Genomic DNA, 20,459 nt, shown 5'->3' on the forward strand with positions numbered 1-20,459 from the left:
GAACCATGGCGCCGAGCTCTTTCCCTATACGCCGCAGCCCGTCTCTCTCCCCGCGCCCTCTTCTCTCCTCTCTCTTCCCGCGCCCCCTTTCTCTCCCTTGCCAACCGCCCCCCCCCCCCCCCCCCCCGCCTCCCACTTCTAACTTCAATCTTCGAGGAAATTTGGCTCCCTTGCCTCCGCCCTCCTCCGGCCGCCCCCTTTTGCGCGCACCGCCGGCTACTGCTGCCCCCTGCCTCCGCGTCCCGCCGCCGCGCCGGGGCCGGGGCTTGGCGTCCGTGGCCGCGGCACCGCGAGGCGGCTGCGCCCGCGCCTCCGTATCCTGCCGCAGCGCCGGGGCCGGAGCTTGGCGCCCGTGGCCGCGCCGCATCTTGGCTGCGGCCGGGCCGCCGCTTCCCGCCGCCGCGCCGAGCCCGGGGCTTGGCTCCCGTGGTCGTGCCGCATCTCGGCCGCGGCACCGCGCGGCAGCTGCGCCTGCACCGCCAGCTCCTGCTGCGCCCGTGCCTCCACCTCCCGCCGCTGCGCCGGGGCCGGGGCTTGGCGCCTGTGGGTGCGCCGCATCTCGGCCGCCACCGGCTCTGCTCGGCTTGGCCCCATCACCACTCGCTGCCCGTGCCCGAGGCACAGCTCGGCGCCGCCGCGTCGGCCCTCCGCCCGCCTCCTGTCTCGCCTGAGGTAATTTTTTTATTTAGTTCATTAGTTTAAGTAATTTTGTTAGGTAATTTAGTTAGCAAATTTATTTACATAGGTAGCAAATTTAGTTAGAAAAAATAGTTAGATATATAGTTATCAACGGTAGTTAGAAAATTTAGAATTTTAAATATATGATGTAATGTAGTTAGCAAATTCATTTAGATAGTTAGTAACTGTAGTTATAAAATTTAGTTAGATATATAGTTAGCAACTGAAGTTAGAAAATTTAGATTGTTATATAGATAGATAGTTAGGTAATTTAGTTAGTAAATGTAGGTAGTTAGACCAAAGAGCACGAGTGATTTCATCAAAGACGCACCTCTTAGAGGATACGATAACTTATTTAATTAATTTTAGTAGTTTAATTAAGTGATGTAGTTACTAATTTCTCGTAGATAGTTAGAAATCATAGTTAGAAAATTTAGCTAGACAGTAAATGTAGGTATTTACTTAGGTAACTTAGTTAGATAAATTTAGATATTTAGTTAGGTAATTTAGTTAGGTAAAGTTAGGTAATTTAGATAGTAAGGAAATATTATTAGTTATTTTTTATGTTATACCCGTCATAACTTTCTATTATGCATACGGTCTAGGTGGATAATTTTGTAACCTTGTATCTCAGCTGGAAGACGCTTTTTTCATACAGCTTTCAAAGCAGGCAGCATGTTGGCAGTGCTATCCCCATGACTCTTACACTTCAGGCATCGACGCTCTTGGTAAGGGCAAGAGTAAGACTAGCAGGCAGTGAGGGTTAGTTCGTGGATACTATGGACTGTTCAGCTTGTATGGACTATTCAGCACGTATGGACTATTATGGACTATGGACTCGGGCTGGGGAAAAAAATCCGAGAACCGAGAACCGAACCGAAGTTACCGAGAACCGATACTGAAGGAACCGGAACCGAAGAAGTTCGGTTCCTGTTCGGTTCCATGATCTAAGGAACCGAAGTTCCTCGGGATATTCGGTACTTGGGCTCGGTTCTCCCGAAGAACCGAAATTCAGTACTTGGGCTTGGTACTTGCTGCTACTATAATGCTACCTTTGCTTGTTTGAATTGATATAATGCTGCTACTATAATACTACTGTTACTTGTTTGAATTGATGTTTGGATTGGTGCTAAAATTAGAGGAGGTGCTGTCAAAATTTGCTATTGAATGAGCTGTTTTTATGCATCTTGAAACTTCTATTCCTTCGGTAAGTACCGGAACCGAACCGAACTACCCGAAACCGAAGTTTCTCTGTTTCTGCCTCTAAAAACAACTGATCGGTACCTATTATCTAGGAACCGAAGTTCTGTAGGAACCGAGGAGATCGGTTCCTCCCGAATGCCCAGCCCGACTATGGACTATGTTTCTGACATGTGTGGATATTCTGGTTCTTGATGGATATGTTGGTGGTATTTGGTTGAATACATGTTTGTGTCATATTGTGATGTATTATTTTTATTGTGGATGCTCGTAAAATAAGTGAAGCTCTTGCGAATTTTTCCCGTAATTCATTCATTGCAGTACAGAAGCGTATAACATGACTTTATGACAATTATGAACATACCGGTATATTTATTGCAACATGTGTTGTCCAATCAAAAAATGATCTAGCCTTTGCAGTTTGAATTGGAATAGGGTTTCCGATGTGTTTTTATATAGGCTTTTCAGTGTCCTTTGATATAGGCTTTTCAGTTATAGGTCCGTAGGACTGTAGGCTTTTCAGGTGCATTTACGACGCTCCAGATCGGGTTGTAAACCTGCATCATTCTATATCTACGTATTGTTGGATGCATTGCTTTTCAGTTATAAGTCCGTAGGACTGTAGGCTTTTCAGGTGCCTTTACGACACCCCAGATCGGATTGTAAACCTGCATCGGTCTATATGTACGTATTGCTGGATGCATTGCTTCTAACTTCGAAAACAAGAGATACTGGAGTAAGAATGTCTGAAGAATCATCTAGTGAAAAGGGTTTCAACACTGGAAGAAAGAAGGGAGGAATGAAGGGACCTTCTATTGTGTGGAAGGGGTCTGTTGGTTCTGAATCCTATTCAGAAGCTGTGTATGAGTTTTCAGTTGAGAGCAAAGGTGAATTCACCAAGGAGAAGCCTCGCAGAGGATACGATGACCGCAAAGAAGATTGGCCAAAATGTATGTATGATGAGGACTGCTTAGTGCAGATGCGCGCCGAGGGGATGGATGGAGGTCGTCGTTTTTTCAAATGCCCGCGAGCTTGGATAATTATTACTACTATTCATTTGTTACATATGTTTCTCTTTTTTTACAACTTACACGAGATATTTGTTACAGTTTTCAGATGCTCTAGAAAACTGGAGGTTCGTTAGGTGGGTCGATCCTCCTCCACTTCATTCGCATCAGGAGTACATTTACTACTTGCAGAATCGTATCTTCGATCTAGAAAGGGAAGTGGCAGCTGTAACAAAGATGAGGAAGAGGATGACAATAGTAATGGTGCAAGTTCACAAGAGGTGTCGTGCACTAATCCATAATGCAACTGCCCTTAGGGCCTCCGCGACCGTTGCCGCTTGCAATGGGAGGATACTATGAAGAAGGGGTAACACAATTTGCTATGTGGGGATAGCATTAGGAGTAACCTGTTTTATTCATATGCTACATTCATATGTTTGTTGTTTCGTTTAATTACTTAAGGCATGTTAGGTTTAAGGCATGTTAGATTTAGTCCAGGACCTGTTTACCGTTGTTTCCTACCGGTTCTCACATGCCACCATATGTGTTGTGCGTGTTCAATTATGTAATGCATTACTTTATTAGTCTTGATTCCGTTTGAGCTCGTGGAAGATGCAATAAATAATTAGGGCAAGTACATGAGAACACAATAACACATAACACATGGAAGATACAATAAATAACAACATAATAAAAAATCAGGTACAAGAGAACACAATGACAAGTTCATTACATGAATAAACTATACAACTAACAAATGCAATGAGTCGACTTTCCCTTCCTTAATGCATCTGGATTCTGCTCCATTGCTATCTTCGCACGACGAACACGCTCCAGCTTATGTTCCATCTCCTCCTTGTGCTGAGCAGCATGCCTCCTTTCCAGCTCTTCTTTCCGCTTTTTTTCAGCCACCTCCTCTTACCGTCTCTGCTCCAACAACTCCTTTCTCTCCGCATCCACTCCTTCATTCTACGTAGATGCTTCTTACCCTGCTCTTTGATCTCAGTGTCGATCCACTGCTCAAAGTCACAAAAGCAGGGGAGGGGTCTGTAAAATATTCAATTGTTACACACCTGCTATTACTTATAAAGCATACATGATTATGTATGACAGTGAAAATATTATAAAAAATAAATATTCTTACCAGCAACCCAATACGGATCTGACGAGGTGTAGGGTTGAATGCATAATTTTTACATATCCAATACCTTTGGTTATATGATTCCTTTTTATCTGACTTGGCTACCTTGCAAGGATCACCGCAGAAGCACATCAGTACAGGAACACCACTAGGCAGCGGCAAACGGGTGAAGGTTGTTCCAGTCATCACATTTGGTTTACTAGATTTACCACGTCTAGACATCTAAGGTTGCATATTACACATATTAATAACTAAATCCTAAACCCTAAACAATTACACTGAATAATACATATAGACCAAATAAGTACGTAAAAATTAAGAAGGGGAGAGAGGATACCTTGTTCTTGAAGACCTATGAAGCAAATCAAAGTTTTAAGGTCAAATACGTCGATTGATGAGGTTGGACGGGTGGGGGAGAGACAGAAAAACCGACAGGATAAAAAATATAGGATAAAGGTTCGGACAGGGGAAGATGGGCGTGTTGTGTAAACTGCCAGCTCGGCGCCACGATCTACGGCGCCGAGCTGGCTGCCACATCGGCGCCAGGCAGGTAGGGCACGTGGCATCTCGATGCCATGAATCATGGCACTGAGACAAATGGCGCCGACTCTAGGGTCCAAACGTGAGAATAAGCGTGCCAGAGGGTCAAACGTAATTTTTTTTATAAAAAAGGCTAAAATGTAAAAAAGACGGCCCGTGTTCCCGTCGTGATACAGGTAGGGCCTCGGCGTCACAGGATACAACTCTGAACTCTCTATCGATAAAAAAAAAGTTGCCGAGGTCGTAGATGTAAAACTATACACGGCGACACACAGATGAAGACACAGTGAGTAGCAGGAGATCTGCAGATGGCAAGGAGGAACGATTGGCTACGAGTCCAGGTGTAGGATTGTGCCCAGGACAAACAGCAGCCTCAACTTCTTATCTCCAATGATCCACAGAGAACTCAACCGAAAGCAACAGGCAAGCAACAATCCAATTCGCAAACAAAACCGAGGCCTCTCGAGCGAGCCCGTCCGCCCCTTCCATTGCCTCCGCTGCTGCGCATCAACGCCCGATCTGATGGAAGCTGCAGCGGCTACTACCTCCTCCCTGGTCCTCCTCTCCAGTCCCAGGAGATCACTCACAAGCTTAAAGACTTCCTCCTCATTGCTTCGGCCTACTTGCAACAGCTGCTCCGTGCCCAGTGCGAAGCAGCAGCATCCGGTTTGCCTGGATGTGCCGAGGTTACACAGCAGCAAGAGGAGCAGCACCCTGAGGTGTTCCTCCAGCCTTGCTGATGGCCGATCAACCCTTGGTTCTTCAGTAAGATGGGTTCTTGACCCTGCAGGTTTGCTGCTGCCTAACATCATTGATTCCTCCATTCTTCTAGTAGCTCTGCATCTGAGTATGTCGTGTCCATCTGCAATTTAGCACTAGTTGCAGTCCTGGTTCATCCTTCTCGTATCCTTTAATTACCCGCTCTATCAGATTATTGTTCTTCCAGAGCGTTGTCAGTATTCAATGGATGGAATTATGCTCAAGTGCACTTTGCATTGTCAATTTCAGGCGACGGCGATTGGCGCCACATCGGCTACAAAGTTGCACGCCCCGGCGCGTTCGAGATAGCCTCCGTATGTGCTGTTTGTTCACCATCATCATCCTCTTTGTGCATTGAACAACTAACTGCCAAATGTTATTGAACACCTTGATGACGGAAAGAATTGTGGTGTCCACATTGTCCAGGATGCGGTGACCGTTGGTCGGGTCGCTGACAAGGCTGACATCGTCCTCCCCGTTGCCACAGGTCACTTCACTTCTTGCAAACCATGCATGGAATGGAATGTATGCTCTGTCAGGTACAGCAACCAGGATCAGATAAATCTTTCACAACTTGATATTGCATTTTCTGCGCGCATAAAAAAAATGCAGTTTCTGGCGCGCACGCTCGGCTGGAGAAGAAAGACGGGAGGCTGCTGGTGACGGACCTGGACAGCACCAACGGCACCTACATCAACGAGCGCCGCCTCAACCCTGGCTTCCCAATTCCCATTGACCCCGGCAGCCTACTCATCTTCGGTTTGCACCCACCAATGACTCCACCCGATTCAGTAGTTGGAGAAGAAAAATAAGGCTATTGTTGGGTTCTGAACAGTGGAATTTGCAAATTTTTTTTTGCATCGATCTATTGCAGGTGACATCCACTTGGCGATGTTTCGTGTGAGGAAGATGATAGTTGAGGTGCCCAGCGAGACGGATGCAGCCCAACAAGAAACCAAGACCGAGGTAGCATCAACTGCAGTTGAAGATACTGCAAGCTAGCAATCTCTGAAGCTTTCCGAGTGCCCCACTAGCTACTAGTAGAATGTTCGGAATAAAAAGCTACACGATCATGGTGGCATCATTATGACGGTTTCGCCAGGAAATTCAGCAGGAATTATGAAGTAACGAAGGCGCCATTTGTCCATAGTCAGAGTTTGATATCATAAATGAAACACATTGTTTGTTCTGAGTAGTATTACTGAATCTAAGAACAGGTAGAAATTAGAAAATCGATTCACTTGCATCCTCGCAGCCATATGTACACATTGTTTCTTGTGTGTTTGGAAGGCTGGAGTGGTGGTGGAGGGCGACAAGCAATGAGAATGACTGCACTTCCGATTTATCTTTATTTACTTTTACGGTTTTACCTGACAGATCTAGATTTTGTAGCGAACAAAATTAAGTCGTTTGGAGCTGCACGCAATGTGCAATTCAGTGTAGGAAAAATTCAAAGGAAATAACAAATTGACAGGAAAGTAACGAGGAAATTAATATGCTTGGAACATATTTCGCCGGTGCCTACCGATGAAAACTAGTCTAGTAGCACAATGCACAAACACAAGCTGCACAGCGTTATCAGTTTGACAAAAGGCAATGCAGCACCAACTGGGACGGGGAAGGCACGCAATCATAATAGTACAGTCTGAGAAACATCGGAAGTTAACTGCATTGTATCAGATCGACATGTTGAATGAGACCCACAATGCAGTCCCCATAAGCGAAAAGAAAACCAACGTTTGTTCTGCCCTGAATCTAGCAGATGTGTTGAATCTGATAACGCAGAGTAACGCGCTTGAGAAAACAGCGCTGCAGTTAAGCAAATCCTTTCATGGCATCAGGCAGCAGCTGAAATTTTGTAGCAGCTCGTTTGAGATCAATCAAGGATGCTTCGTAGCTTTTGGGTCGTTCACCTGAAATATCACTTGTTGATATTGCTCTCGGTAAGGTGATGATAACTGCTCAGAGTTCTGTTTCACATGAAAAGTAGCATCAAATTAAAATTAAGCACGCCCACAGGATCAATAACTCGAGCTGGAATTTGGATGCCCACAGCAGAGCAGACTGTATATATGAGCGTAGCTCCTAACTCGAGTTGGAATAATTCGCAACTAATTAAAAACATGGAATCAGGAAATAGGTTCTCTGGTTAATATGATGCACAAAAATGGGTCTCATCGCCAGAGGTATAAATCCTCGGATCAATGGGGAGATGAGGTGCCAGTCCTCCCCCTTTCCTCTCTCGCACCACCTCTTCAGATCAGGGCAATCAACGATCCGCAACATACGCAGAGCGGTGAGACTTTTTATCCCCTCCGGCAAGGATTTGATGCCCGGGCAGTCCCAGATCGAGAGGTCTTCAAGGGAGCTGAGGCGGCACATGGATTCGGGAAGGCAAGCCAGCCCCCGCAGCCCTCCAATATCGAATCTGCGCAGAGAGCGGAGCTCCCCCAGCCGTTCAGGCAATTCACGAAATGCATCGCAACAATTTATATGGAGCACCTGGAGGGATGTGAGACGAACCACTGATTGTGGAAGGCTGCTCAGGGTTTTGCAGCGCCGGATGGTCAACTCTTGCAGAGACTGGAGTTCCCCTAGCGAATTGGGGAGCGATGAAATAGAAGAGCATGAGTTCACGGTTAGAGAGCGGAGGGATATGAGGTGACCCATTGACTGGGGAAGGGTGCTCAGGCTTTTGCACTGCATGATGGTCAACTTCCAGAGACTGAAGAGATGTGAGGCGGCCCATTGAATGGGGAAGGCCGCAAAGGCTTTCGCAACACTCGATGGCCAGCAGTTGCAGAGACCGGAGTCCCCCTAGCGACTCGGGCAGCGTGTCAATAGCAGAGCGTGAGACTATCTCCAACCGCCGTTTTCTATATCCTTCATTTACAGAATTCTCTACAAGATTCTCTCATCTATATCTCATTTCTCTCCAACAACGTTCTCTAAATCTCGTTCTCTATACATTAAACCCTATATTAGAAACGTTCCAAATTTTTATACGTACGTATTTATCATACCTCAAATGCTATAGGTATATTTTATTTTTATTTAATTCAGTGTTTAAAACGTAAAGAAAAAATAGAGAAGAGGAAAGAGAATCTCTATATATAGAGAAAACCTGTAGCGTTCTCTATTTTAGAGGACCATTTAGAGAATGCTGCTGGAGCAATAGAGAACGAAATCTTCTCTATATATAGGGTAGAGAACAGTTTAGAGAGCACCGTTGGAGACAGCCCGAGACTGGAGCGCCGTCATGTGTTGCAGCAGCTCCCACCCACGTCCGCATCCTGTAATGTCCCGTGGCAGAAGCTTCTTCAGATGGCTAAAACCGGAGAACGAAGAGGACCCGTTGCACTCGCGTGGCGACTGCAGCAGCTGTTCATTGCTCAGGCTCAAATCCAAGTGCTGCAGCGACAAAGGCAGGTACGGCTTGACCTCCAACTTAGGACACACGCGAATATCCACATCCGATACGCAACTGCCCATCCAGATGCTTCAAGTTTGGGAAATCATATAGCTTCATCACCTTCAAAAATGGTAAGTAAGGAAGCCCCTGTACGCCGCCACCAGCTTGATTCTGCATCCACCGGGCACATTCCCGACCTGAATACCTGTTAATTTTCAGCTTTTTAATCCCTGGTGGCGGTTCCAGACCATCAAGTACAGGCAACACTCTGAGCTTCTTGCAATAGGAAAGATCAATGCTTGAAATCATTTGACAATCACCAATAGAATCTGGTAAACACTTTAGCTCCCTACAACAGAATAGGTTCAGCTTCCTTAGCTCCTGCATCTTACCGATGGATTTAGGCAACTCGAGAAGATCACTAAATGTAACGTGAAGAGCTTGTGAACTCCAAATATCAGAAATAGCTTCTGGGAGTGCTTCACATCGCAGGCTTGAAATCATAAGATACTTTAGATTCTTTACCTGCAATATCGCAATGGGTATTGCTTCCATATGAATAGGTCCCATGGTGATACTGCGCAAGTGTCTTGCGTTCTTCAATGCCCCAAATATTGCATCATCACAATTATCAACATATATAGAACGTGCTTTTTGAAAAAGATTTTTGGGTGGTGGATATTGTGCCTGCTAAGTTAAAGAAAAGTATCTGTAGCTCTTGGTAGAACAGGTCGGATCCTTTGGCACATCAGTGAAATCTCATCATCCAATATGGACCGGGCAAGATCATGAACCAAATCATGCATGCCGCATGTCACTCTCCCATAATATTCATTCACGTCTTGTAGAAAAGACATTTTCACAAGAGAATTAAAGCACTTGTGGCCAATATAGTCCAAATAATCAACACCAGACTCAAAAGTGATCATGTCATGAGCAATCCATAGGTCAATCAATTGCTCTTTATCAATCTTGTGACCTTTGGGTAACAATGAACATATTGTGAAGCACTGCTTCAGATGAGATGACAAATGGAAATAGCTCATCCTCAAGCATGCAGATACTGATACACCACGTTCTTCACCCATAAAATGCAACAAGTTGCTGTCTCTCATGGCCTGCCATTCTCCTATCAGTCCCTTGCCACGGAGGACACCTGCAAGAGCTTTAATTGCTTGTGGAACCCCACCATATTTTTTCACAATATCTTATCCGACATCTACAAATTCAATCCCCAAACCTTCAGGGGGCATTACTAAGCTTTGTTGAAATAGTTTCCAGCTGTCATTTAGAGATAAAAATGGCAAGTCAAATTGGTATGCGGATCCCTCTACTTCTGCAACTTTTCTACTACGGGTAGTGACTAAAATCCTGCTTCCATGTGCGCCAACCTTCAGATATACCATGAATTGTTCCCACAGGATTTGGGACTCACTCCAAACATCATCTAATACAAGCAGAAACCTCTTTCCAGTCAAATTGTCTGAGATTGTTTTGCTCATATACGGCAGTGCATGCTGTCCGGGATTGTTATCAGCAAAAGCTTCAAACAGTTTCTTGATGAGCTTTTCAACATCAAATTCTTGTGACACATGAACCCATAGTCTGACTTCAAATGCTTCTCTATAATGCTACAATCATTAAAAACCAGCTTAGCTAATGTAGTTTTTCCAGAGCCACCAAGCCCGATGATGGAAACAGTCTTGATTCTTTGTTGGTCATTAGTCTCTACCAGTTCAGATATTATTTGGTGCTTCTCTTGGTCTCTTCCGAGCACTGATGCAACATCCACAGTAGGCAATGATGTCATGTTCGCAGTATTATGATTCATATCACGAGCAGGATGACTAGCTAGTAAGCTGTTTGCTATTGTACTGAATTCAGTTCTTTGCTTCACAGTTCCATCAAATATCTTTTTGACTGCCGTGAGCTTGCTGGCTGCCTTGCGTTGAAGTATAAGAGATTTTGGTTTTGCGTACAAGTAGTTGGACACAACACCACCAATACCGTGGGCATCATGCCTCTCAGCCTCCAGCTGAAACTCGTCAATAATATCATCAACACCATAAGCTATATCTTTCAATTTTGTTAGCCAATTAAGTGCTGGACCATTTCGTGCAACTTCATCTCCTACTGCTTCCAACCAACAGTTGATCTCCTGAACTTGATCGTTTAGCTCCTCGAGATGCTTTTGAACACCAACTATCAAGCTGTACTCCTTGATTAGCAGTGGAGCTAGCTTGCTGCCGAGAACCTTCAATATTCCAGATACTACAGCAGCTTCCATACCAAGCCGTTTTGTTAAGTGTCTTTTTCACTCAAATTTCCTGTGAACATAATTTCAAAATAAGCACCCATGCTTTAAAAGCATAAAAGTTTGCAAAATAAAATGCACTTTTTCTCAAAAAAAAAAAATGAACTGTACTAGCAGATGTTTATCAGGTTGCAACTAATTGGATTCTGTAGCACTTTGACGCGTCCATCCATGCTATCAGTATTACTAGTGCCAATAAAGTCCTGACAGAAGCGCATGAAACAATAAAGTTCTTTGCTATTGCAGGCAAACCCTTACAGCCTTCTCGTTCCTATAGGAGACAAAAGGAAACAACATATATCTGTTAGGCTATCAGCAGGGAGCACCGCCATGGTAGATTGGTAGCCCCTGGTTTCATTAAGTCGGTCTGTTTTGCAAGAAACACCGCAAACTAGAGAAACAAAAATATGAAAGGAGGCGAGCAATTAATGATTAGAAGATTAACATACCACAGCTTGAAGCGCAGAAGAATAAACCGCGTCGTTTAGACGTTTAATTGTGATGATTTACGACCTAGTGTTGGACCTTGGGTACCTGACCATGCTTGGGACAAGGACCAAGTTATTGCCCAAGAAATCACCAATGAAAGCTAGCAGATTGTGTACGAAGCGGAGCACAGATGGACGAACTTAGCAAGAGTAAAGAATCCAAGGAATAGGATCTTGGTTAGAGAGAGGTAACCTAAAATACCTGGAGCTCGGATGTGCTGCTGCTGCTTGTGCCATCTCCAAATGTTACCATCCTTTCATCCTAAATAAACAAGGTATGCAAATCAGATGTTCCTAGAGGTCAGATGTACTGCCTTTTGCTTATGGCAGCTCCCAGTGCGGCCCCTCTTGCTGTTGTATGCGGTATTGCAGTATGCTTTGGGAGCACGGGTTGCTTTGAGCCTAGGCCTAGGTGGCCACGCCCGCGGATGAGGGAGGTCCAGCTGCCCTGATTGCTACTACTTTTAATAAGGGTGGTTGACTGACTTTGAGTCTTTGCTCAAGTGCCAATAGAATGGCCAAGAAAGGCTGCTGAGATGGAAACTTTTGAGTCTGGCATTGATCGTTGTTTTAGTCCGCTAGCCGCATTTTCGCCGAGGAAGGGGGAGCCAGCCGAATGCAGGCACACGGTTCGATTTGTCTCGCTGCCACGGAAACGACGAGTGGACAACATACCCAGCACATTATAACAGGGGAGCGCGAAGAGATATCCAAAGTGTATTTGCAAGGGCTCCATAAATACAAACACCCCAATACGGGGGAAAAAACAAAGACAAGCTCTGAAGTAGCAACCCAGCTGATAGAGCAACCGATCCACTCACAAACATAAGAGACACGACAGAAAGAAGAAGAAAAACACTCTTCCAGCAACATATGATTCTCAAAGCATATTTCTATGTACAAAGCTGTAGCTGGATAAAGCAGCAACAAGCCTCACAAACCGACAGGCATCGATGCCACAACTTGTACATCACGACGCACAAATCGAATACAAACCACAGGTCATCGGGCAGTGAATATCAAGTCAAACAATACATTCTCAAGTGAGCAACCGCAGAACCTATAAAGGGGAAACAGCAAGAGGAAGACCGCAAGGAGCATCACGCAACTTAACCTGACAAAGTAACAAATCAGCCTGAAAATTCTACAGTAAAACCCACTCAAATGTCACAACCAGTACGAAGTAACAAAAGGGAACTTTCACTTTGCAAGTAAATGACTAAACTGAATGTGAAGATGTAACTCAACAGAATAACAACAACTGGCAGATCAAAATATTACTGTAAGTCGGTAATTGAGAGTTTTCAATCTAATACGACCTGTTGAAATGTGGTAAAATACCACATGTCAGTAAGAGTGATAAGCACCAAAACGACAACAAATGGAGAGGGCAATAACTAACTATCAGTTAGTAAATAACAGTATGTGCAGCTACCTATCACGATGCATAGGTGAACAGTATCAATGCGAGACAGACCTCCCTTCTATCTAATTAGAAGACAGATTTCCTTTGCGTTGCCTAGTTGGGATGGATCACTCAGCCTATCAAGAAAAACTTACCATAGAATGAACGAACTAAAATTGCATGTCATCACAAGTTGTCTACAGCAGTAGCATCCATTCAACCGAGTTATTAAAGGCAGACAAGAGAGCTTAACTTAAAAAGATGGGTAAGCATAAGCATGAAACAGATACTCAGTAAAATAGAAATACTACTCTTACATAGCACAAAATATAAGGATGCCATATCAGAATCCCTGGACACAGGTAACAAGCAAAAGCATACTTAAGAGACTACAGAATAGTCTTGATTATCTCTCTCACATTTCATATCACAATGTCAAAAAAGGTTCGACACTAGGCTTAAAAGTCTAAACTTGAAGGTAAAGCAGCAGCTAGATATAGAACCAGATAAGTTGCTCCATTGATAGGACACGAAGCCAAGAACACCCACAGTGATCTGGCAGATTGTGATGCGGCAAGCAATCGCTCAACGGTAGGACTTCTGGAACCTGGCGCGGGCACCGCGACCACCGAACTTCTTGGGCTCGCAGCGCCTGGGATCGGCGACGAGGAGGGTGCGGTCGTAGCGGCCGAAGATGTCCTTGACCTCCTTCTTGGCGGCCTCGTCGACGTACTTCTGGAAGTAGGCGACGAGACCCTTGGCGACGGCCTGGCGGATGGCGTAGATCTGCGACGTCTTCCCTCCGCCGCGGACGCGGATCCTCATGTCGATGTCCTTGAACCGGGAGCGCCCGGCGAGCATGATGGGCTCGAAGGCCTTGAGGCGGAGGATCTCCGGGCGGATCAGCTCGATGGGGACACCGTTCACCTTGATCAGCCCGCGCCCAGGCTTGGTGTAGGCCACGGCCACGGCCGTCTTCTTGCGGCCGAAGCACTGGACGGTGCCCGCGGCCGGGCGGGTGAGCACGGCAGCCATGGTTGCGGTGGCGGCTGCTGGGATCGCAGCGGCAGCGGCGGCGGCGCTAGGGCTTTTGCGACTCGGGGAGGGGGCGGCGGAGACAGGGGAGCGAAAGGGGAGAATGTTTATATAGCCTGGAAGCGTTAGGGTTTTGAGTGATCGCCGCGGCTCTGAGGATGACATGTGGGGCCTCGGCGAATGGTTGGGCTCAAAAGAAAACCTATGGAATTTGTTATGGGCTGGATTAATGGGCCCGAGATAGGTTGGGCTTCGTATAATACTGGGGCCTTTGGTAAGGCGTCTTGCTTGTGTTCTGATGAAAGGTTATACTGTGCTTGATTTTTTTTTGAGCGAGCCGGCAACCATTTCACAGTGTTTTTCAGAGCGAAACCATGTCTTTGCAAGAATTTCTGGATCTTATTAATACCCCTATTTCACAGTGTTTTTCACAGCGAAACCATGTCTTTGCATGCAACTTCTCAAATAAACGCCGAGAAATTCAACACAGACCTCCTCTATCATGGATTTCTTTATTAAAGAGATTGAAATTATGGCACCACCACATGCCAGCCTCAATATGCCAATAGTGGCTGAACAAGCTAGAGAAAATAAAATCCACTACATGATGAGTACATGACAGAAGAATGTGGTTTGATCCCACAATGTTCAGAAACAGAAAAACTATGTCTCTCTTTCATGATTACATTGAATACACGTTACAGAAACAAGAAGCATTTGACTTGCCAGTATACGCTTCAACTGAACCAACAAATCCTAAGTTACACACGTCTTTTCTAAGGATAACCTGAATATTACAATCTATCTGTTATGTGCAACCGAGAAAACCTGTGAACCTGTGTCAGTGAGATGTTGATTAGATATAAATTAGATTAGCCAACAGAGACAAGACACACACACACACACTTTCTGTTTATTTTCCTCTGTCAGATCTTGAAAATCTACTAGATCTATGCACCTTCAGCTGAATTGCTGGCACCCTTCTAGCCAGTGCTTGCCAGATCATCTGGACTGCATCATCCTTCTGGGATGGATACTGATACTCAAAATGTTTATCCACCTCTTTGAGCCTATTCCACATCCTTGTCCATTGTTGCTTGCTCACACCACTAATCAGTCTCATCAGGTAACCCTTTTTAACAGCATCAGAAGATCGGACAAAGATGGAGAACTTTGAATAATCCAACACATCCTCGAAAGGTAGCTCAATGTCGTCACTGATGATAACAGGGACACAGTGACTCACTATCGCATCAAACAGACGATTGGAAGAAGGGGTGTCCCCGGCAATGTTTAAGCAAAATTTTGATGAGTGCATTCCTTGGCTGGCTTTGCTGGCCCCATGGTCCTGGACACTTCCAAAGGAAAAGTAAACATCTTTTTCATCTTTGAGCATATAATATAGCTCCTGTCGAATGCTCCCTCCCTGAGTATGGATGATGCAATATATTAGCTTATGTGTCACCGATTGCCGCTGAACAACATAGACAGAATAGGCTGAAAACTGGTACCACGACAGTTCTTAAATAAGAAAATAGTAACCAGCTGGCAGCAATAGGAATACCAGTCTTTTTGGCAGATTTTTTTTGTTTCCATGGATACTTCATACTTGGCATGAATTCGTAAACGAAACTGGCTGGTATATTCCGGTACTAATATCGTTTATTAATGTCGAAGAGATGAAACAGGGGATGTATGTTAATCTATTAATCTCTGGAACTTAATAGTTTGAGAAAACAAACATAAACCAGGAGCCTTTCCAACAAAGATGGAAGATCGAGAAAGCCTTGTGTAAACATCATTGAAGATATCAAATTACACAAACTTCATCCAGAGGTTCAAGCATTCAAATAAGGTGATCGATGTAGATTAATCAAGAAAGAGGCTTTATGCATAAGTCTAACCACCTTTATGAGTTAATGGTAGATATAAGATTTTGGGGGGAAAACAAGCAACAGAACCTATATCCATTTTTGTTCAGAAGAACCATTTGATGTATATGGCAACATAATAAGTTTCCTTTACTAGTAACTAATGCCAGCACAGGGTAGCCAAAACTGTGGCACTTTGTAATAGTAGTAACTAGTGCTATCAAAACACCAACATTTGAACTCAAAATTACATCATGATTCATGAACTTTGAAGAAACAGAATAATTATGGGACCTCAATAAAAAGAATCACTGTTATTTGGTATAAACTAGTTGCATGTGAATACCCCCTTTTAACAATCAGAGGCATGAGTGCATGACCCCTACATCATGTTGCCATAAGCTAATTTCACCCAGTTTCAAATTATGCTACTCTCGCTGTACAGCTTGCCGGTTCCTAATGTGATTTATGTTTGACAAGCTTTGCTATAAAAAAGGAGTCTTCTTTAACACAAAAGACAAATTTTTGATATGCTACTAAACTACTACTCCTAGTATAATGTTCAACACTTGACAGCTTCATAATCATTTCCTCATAGAACCAACGAAGTTAATCACCAAACTACTAGTATGTTATGATTGGCACCAAGTAGAAATGCAGAATAAAAGGTTCCGAAATCAGCAGCAAGCACAATTACCTCCTTCCTGTAAATGGCTCCCCTGAAGTAGAGCAATGTTGTTCGGTGATCAAACCCAGCCGAGTCATTGACGAACGCCTTGGCCATGTGTTTGTATGGCGCAATGACATCCTTCTCCAAGCTGGCCACCCTGGGTTGGTACCTCCCGAAGTCCGACAGCACGAAGACCGCCGGCGACAGCGCCGCCCGGGCGTGCAGCAAGCTGTTGGGGTGGTGCGCGACGATGACATGGTCAGCGCCACCGTACCTCTTCCACTCCGGCCGCGCGGCGAGGTACCTGATGAGCTTCTCCTGCAGGGCCTTGTCCCTGGACACCTTCTCCGGCGGCACGGGCCTGGAGTGGCGGTTGTAGCTGAGGGAGGCGAAGAAGGGGACGAAGACGAGGTCGGCGTCGCGGGAGTCGGCGACCCGCACGGCGGCGCCGCAGGGCTCCGAGGACGAGGACAGGAGGTCGAGCGTGAGCCAGTACGCGACGCTGTGCTGCTGGTTGAGGCCCCCGGGGTACCGCGGCGGCGGTGCGGCGGCGCCGCTGGTGAGGTCCGGCCAGACGGAGCCGGTGGACGGCGGCGACCAGCCGAGGAGGCCGAAGTGGAACTCGGGCGGCAGATCGTACATGAAGACCCTGACGGCGGCGGCGCGCGGGTCGCACCGCGCCGCACCGGCGCCCGAGCCGGAGCCCGGGTCGTCGGGGCGGCCGTTCTCATCAAGAAAGGAGAGCTCTTTGCGGGCGCCGGTGGTGTTGGAGGAGGCGCTGGCGGTCACGGGGACGGCCGCGGCGGAGACGGCGCGGGGCGGGACGGGGAGGCCGGTGTCGGCGGGGCGCCAGCGCGCGCCGGCGGCGGCGAAGAGGAAGATGGTGGAGGCGACGAGGACGGTGGCGGCGGCGAGCGGGAGGAGGAGGGTGCGGCCGCGGGGCGCCATGGAGGGGCGCAGGTCATCGCTGTGCTGGAGATGGTGGAGTAGGAGGAGGAAGGGGCATGGCGGATCGATCTGATTCAGGAGTGGAGTCGCTGCAACAGAGACAAGGGGGAAGCAGAAGCGTGAGCCAGAAATTGGTTTGGTGCGTGGCACAATTCTTGTGGGCCAAAAAAGGCCTATGGCCCAAGCATCGAACTAAACAATACGGACGATGCATGATGCAGTGCAAATGTGCAAAGACAGAGAGAGACGATCTATCTGGCCGGCGATGCAACTGAATCTATCTATTTTTAGCAACTGCGTAACGGCGACGATCTATCTATATGGAGTATCTATCATCGGATCTCTTACCATCTTCTTCCTCTGCTTGCTTCTTCTTCCCCCATCTTCTTGGTCCGCACAATTAGTAAGAGTTTGAGCTTTGCATTATATACAGCCTCGATTCGGGTCGTTTCAATCGGTCGTCCGTGCATCAGGCGCTCTAAGACATGGCCAAGGGCAAACCAATGGTGACGTTGCTCCCAATCTGCTTCCTCTTCCTCCTCGCGCTCGCTTCCGCCGCCGAGGTATGCACTTGACTTAGTTGACTAGGTGATGTCCGATCCTTTGGAGGATTCTCTTCTTCGTTCTGTCTAGCTAGCATGCATTCTCGGCACGACTTGTATATAATAGTTTACATGTCCATTGTTGTCGATCGATCTGAAGATCGTCGACAATAATGGTGTCGTTGTTGAAGACCTGAACAATGGTGACGACATCGACAACCACCACCACAAGGTAACCGATCAGCGTCAATTCTTCCAAAGAAAAATGTACCCTAATCTAATCTATTTGCTGCCTCGTGTCTTGTCGATACGTTGGCAATGTGCAGGGCAACAACGATGGCAAGGGAAAACTCAAGCCTTCTCGTAAGTCATGAGTAGTCGATAGTCCAGTCTTCAATCAAATAATAATATGTGTGGATTGGAAGTGCTGAAACGATATGAATGAAATGCGTGCATGCAGAGTGCGGCGGGGAGTGCCGGCGGAGATGCTCCAAGACGCACCACAAGAAGCCGTGCCTCTTCTTCTGCAACAAGTGCTGCGCCAAGTGCCTCTGTGTGCCCCCAGGAACCTACGGCAACAAGGAAACCTGCCCCTGCTACAACAACTGGAAGACCAAGGAAGGAGGGCCCAAGTGCCCTTGACCTCCCCTCCTGTTTTTTGTTTTGTTTGGCCCAGCCCCGTAGGAATAACTTACTTGGTGGGCTTTGGATAGTAGGTCAGGGCCTGCTGGGATTCATTATGTTCTCCGAATTGAACCAATCCTTTTACTAGCAGTGTGAATGTGTGATGAGCAGAGCAGAGTGCTAGACTGAATGATGATGTACTCGCTTAATCTTCCCAGACACGGGTTGTTTTCTTGTCATTAAAGAGTTATAAGACCCATCACTAGGACTAGCTCCCAAAAACCTGTATGTACACCGTCAAATCATCGCTATACCAACTACCATCAAACAGGATTACATGAGTAACAGCTGACTTGTCAAATAGATCAAGACCAGATGCCATGGCACTCCACTCCACTACCGAATACTGCCATAGGCAGGCGGCAGGCCAGCAGGCACTAGCCATTGAGCAGAGGTGGACGATGATGCCTTTGTCCTCCAAGGCCAAGGGGAAGGTGGACGTCTGGTTTCTTTCTTATTCGGTGTACCTGCAGTGGCCTGCATAGCCAATCAACTCGAGGCTTGTACGTACCTTTCAGTCAGCCCATGTGTTTTCTTGGTGTCGCTCGTTGCAACGCCCGATTGGACGCGAACCGGAAAAATGACACCATCCCCTCCACGAATGGCAGACACGCTGGCCCTAGCTAGCTCCAGTTGCCACCTTCCCCTCCGCTCGCTCACCCACCTACTTGTATCGATCCATCCATCGACTAGATGCCTTGCAGATTCTCAACTAGTCGCCAATATGTTTGAACCCAGTACAAGCGAAGCAAGGTTTCTGAATTCTTGTGTCTTAGGTTCTCGAGAACAGGTTCTGAATTCTGACGATTTTGCTCTAGCTTTCTCCACAAAACAAATTCACACTGCTGGTCTTCCTGTTCTTCACATCTCAAGTCGCTGTTGCAAAACTGTTCATTCGATTGCTGCGACAAGCGTGCACTCTTGGTGGATCTGTCAAACATTGATAGATAGAAGAAGAGAACAGCTTGCTAAGCTCCCATCCAACCGAGTTTGCGGTGCTTGGAGCCAAGCTGGCCGAAAGGAAGACGACTTCAATTGCACGCAACTCCTTCACATGCAGATTCACATCCGTCGCAAAGGCTGCCAGCCAATGCATCAACCACTGTTCCCCACGCCCACATGAAGCACACACCAACAATTGGTAGGGGACCTTCCTGCCTTCACATCCATCTCAAATAGTGTCCCATTTGTTTGATGCTAGCCAGGGTGAGTTTTTTAAACATGATAAGTAGCCCAAACTGAATGATTCATTCTTCCAGCGACTGACGGAAACAGAAACACTGTACATCTGATCTTCGATGGCAGTGGCCAGGAAAAGACATTCTGCTGGCCAGGCCAGAGGACAGAGGGCAATGGCTGAGGCGATGAGGCTTCAGTGACTGTGTCCCATGTTGGCATCTTGTTGCATGATTTGATTTGATAGGTGGAGCCTAATATCACATTATCCACCAGCAAGGAGGGCCCCTTCCCTTCTCTGCATATTCATGTGGTCAAACAAATTGAGCCCCTATAATTATAAAGGCTAGCAGTACTTGTAAATTTGCAATAAATCTAACCAGATGTACTTGCATAACTTTTTCAAGATTTTGATCCAGTGCAGCTTGTGGGGTACCAAGGTACTCCTAATATAATATACCATTTGTTCATTCTTGTTGCTTCCGATGGACAAAAGCAGCATTTTATGTTAGTACTTGATGATATTTAAGGCAACTAATTAAGAGAAAGGATTGAGCCTCATTTTGTTAGGTTGACAGAAATCCATTAA

The 20,459-nt window shown here is 46.2% G+C and overlaps 6 protein-coding genes across 8 annotated transcripts; 2 read left to right on the forward strand and 4 right to left on the reverse strand.

Moving 5' to 3' along the window:
• Nucleotides 1–216: 216 nt before the first annotated feature.
• On the reverse strand, nt 217–594 carry LOC112902530. The gene has a single exon (XM_025971649.1). It carries the CDS (start codon nt 592–594, stop codon nt 217–219), a length of 378 nt encoding a protein of 125 aa, XP_025827434.1.
• A 4,366-nt stretch (nt 595–4,960) lies between these two features.
• LOC112902367 lies at nt 4,961–6,583 on the forward strand. The gene is made up of 5 exons (XM_025971413.1): nt 4,961–5,356; nt 5,575–5,639; nt 5,752–5,812; nt 5,938–6,084; nt 6,200–6,583. The coding sequence occupies exons 1-5, from the start codon at nt 5,089–5,091 to the stop codon at nt 6,325–6,327; spliced, it is 669 nt and encodes a 222-aa protein (XP_025827198.1). The 5' UTR covers nt 4,961–5,088; the 3' UTR covers nt 6,328–6,583.
• Nucleotides 6,584–8,505: 1,922 nt separating this feature from the next.
• Nucleotides 8,506–12,182, reverse strand: LOC112902368 (putative disease resistance protein RGA1). 3 transcript variants are annotated; one of them, XM_025971416.1, is made up of 3 exons: nt 11,742–12,182; nt 11,501–11,585; nt 8,506–11,322 (listed from the first exon to the last, which is right to left on the reverse strand). In XM_025971416.1, the coding sequence occupies exon 3, from the start codon at nt 11,022–11,024 to the stop codon at nt 10,236–10,238; it is 789 nt and encodes a 262-aa protein (XP_025827201.1). In that variant the 5' UTR covers nt 11,025–11,322; nt 11,501–11,585; nt 11,742–12,182; the 3' UTR covers nt 8,506–10,235. The 3 variants fall into 3 exon arrangements, with proteins under 3 accessions (XP_025827201.1, XP_025827200.1, XP_025827202.1); XM_025971415.1 differs by having other exon boundaries at nt 8,506–11,064; nt 11,742–12,181; XM_025971417.1 differs by having other exon boundaries at nt 8,506–11,064; nt 11,501–11,594; nt 11,742–12,181.
• A 1,015-nt stretch (nt 12,183–13,197) lies between these two features.
• Nucleotides 13,198–14,074, reverse strand: LOC112902369 (40S ribosomal protein S16). The gene has a single exon (XM_025971418.1). It carries the CDS (start codon nt 13,977–13,979, stop codon nt 13,530–13,532), a length of 450 nt encoding a protein of 149 aa, XP_025827203.1. The 5' UTR covers nt 13,980–14,074; the 3' UTR covers nt 13,198–13,529.
• Nucleotides 14,075–14,503: 429 nt separating this feature from the next.
• Nucleotides 14,504–17,585, reverse strand: LOC112901912 (probable arabinosyltransferase ARAD1). The gene is made up of 2 exons (XM_025970777.1): nt 16,548–17,585; nt 14,504–15,405 (listed from the first exon to the last, which is right to left on the reverse strand). The coding sequence occupies exons 1-2, from the start codon at nt 17,466–17,468 to the stop codon at nt 14,893–14,895; spliced, it is 1,434 nt and encodes a 477-aa protein (XP_025826562.1). The 5' UTR covers nt 17,469–17,585; the 3' UTR covers nt 14,504–14,892.
• A 368-nt stretch (nt 17,586–17,953) lies between these two features.
• On the forward strand, nt 17,954–18,652 carry LOC112902531 (gibberellin-regulated protein 5-like). The gene is made up of 4 exons (XM_025971650.1): nt 17,954–18,031; nt 18,171–18,242; nt 18,337–18,373; nt 18,471–18,652. Exons 1-4 carry the CDS (start codon nt 17,954–17,956, stop codon nt 18,650–18,652), a joined length of 369 nt encoding a protein of 122 aa, XP_025827435.1.
• Nucleotides 18,653–20,459: the final 1,807 nt, after the last annotated feature.

The sequence above is a fragment of the Panicum hallii genome, chromosome 8 (assembly GCF_002211085.1).
Source record: "Panicum hallii strain FIL2 chromosome 8, PHallii_v3.1, whole genome shotgun sequence".
Classification (NCBI taxonomy): domain Eukaryota; kingdom Viridiplantae; phylum Streptophyta; class Magnoliopsida; order Poales; family Poaceae; genus Panicum; species Panicum hallii.

Coding starts and splice junctions, on each gene's coding strand:
- LOC112902530 (XM_025971649.1), bottom strand. CDS start 594: ATGGGGCCAAGCCGAGCAGAGCCGGTGGCGGCCGAGATGCGGCGCACC.
- LOC112902367 (XM_025971413.1), top strand. CDS start 5,089: ATGGAAGCTGCAGCGGCTACTACCTCCTCCCTGGTCCTCCTCTCCAGT. Junction 5,357..5,574: donor ATGGGTTCTTGACCCTGCAG/GTTTGCTGCTGC, acceptor TGTCAATTTCAG/GCGACGGCGATTGGCGCCAC. Junction 5,640..5,751: donor GCGCGTTCGAGATAGCCTCC/GTATGTGCTGTT, acceptor CACATTGTCCAG/GATGCGGTGACCGTTGGTCG.
- LOC112902368 (XM_025971416.1), bottom strand. CDS start 11,024: ATGGAAGCTGCTGTAGTATCTGGAATATTGAAGGTTCTCGGCAGCAAG.
- LOC112902369 (XM_025971418.1), bottom strand. CDS start 13,979: ATGGCTGCCGTGCTCACCCGCCCGGCCGCGGGCACCGTCCAGTGCTTC.
- LOC112901912 (XM_025970777.1), bottom strand. CDS start 17,468: ATGGCGCCCCGCGGCCGCACCCTCCTCCTCCCGCTCGCCGCCGCCACC. Junction 15,406..16,547: donor GAGCCATTTACAGGAAGGAG/GTAATTGTGCTT, acceptor ATCCATACTCAG/GGAGGGAGCATTCGACAGGA.
- LOC112902531 (XM_025971650.1), top strand. CDS start 17,954: ATGGCCAAGGGCAAACCAATGGTGACGTTGCTCCCAATCTGCTTCCTC. Junction 18,032..18,170: donor CGCTCGCTTCCGCCGCCGAG/GTATGCACTTGA, acceptor ATCGATCTGAAG/ATCGTCGACAATAATGGTGT. Junction 18,374..18,470: donor GGGAAAACTCAAGCCTTCTC/GTAAGTCATGAG, acceptor GCGTGCATGCAG/AGTGCGGCGGGGAGTGCCGG.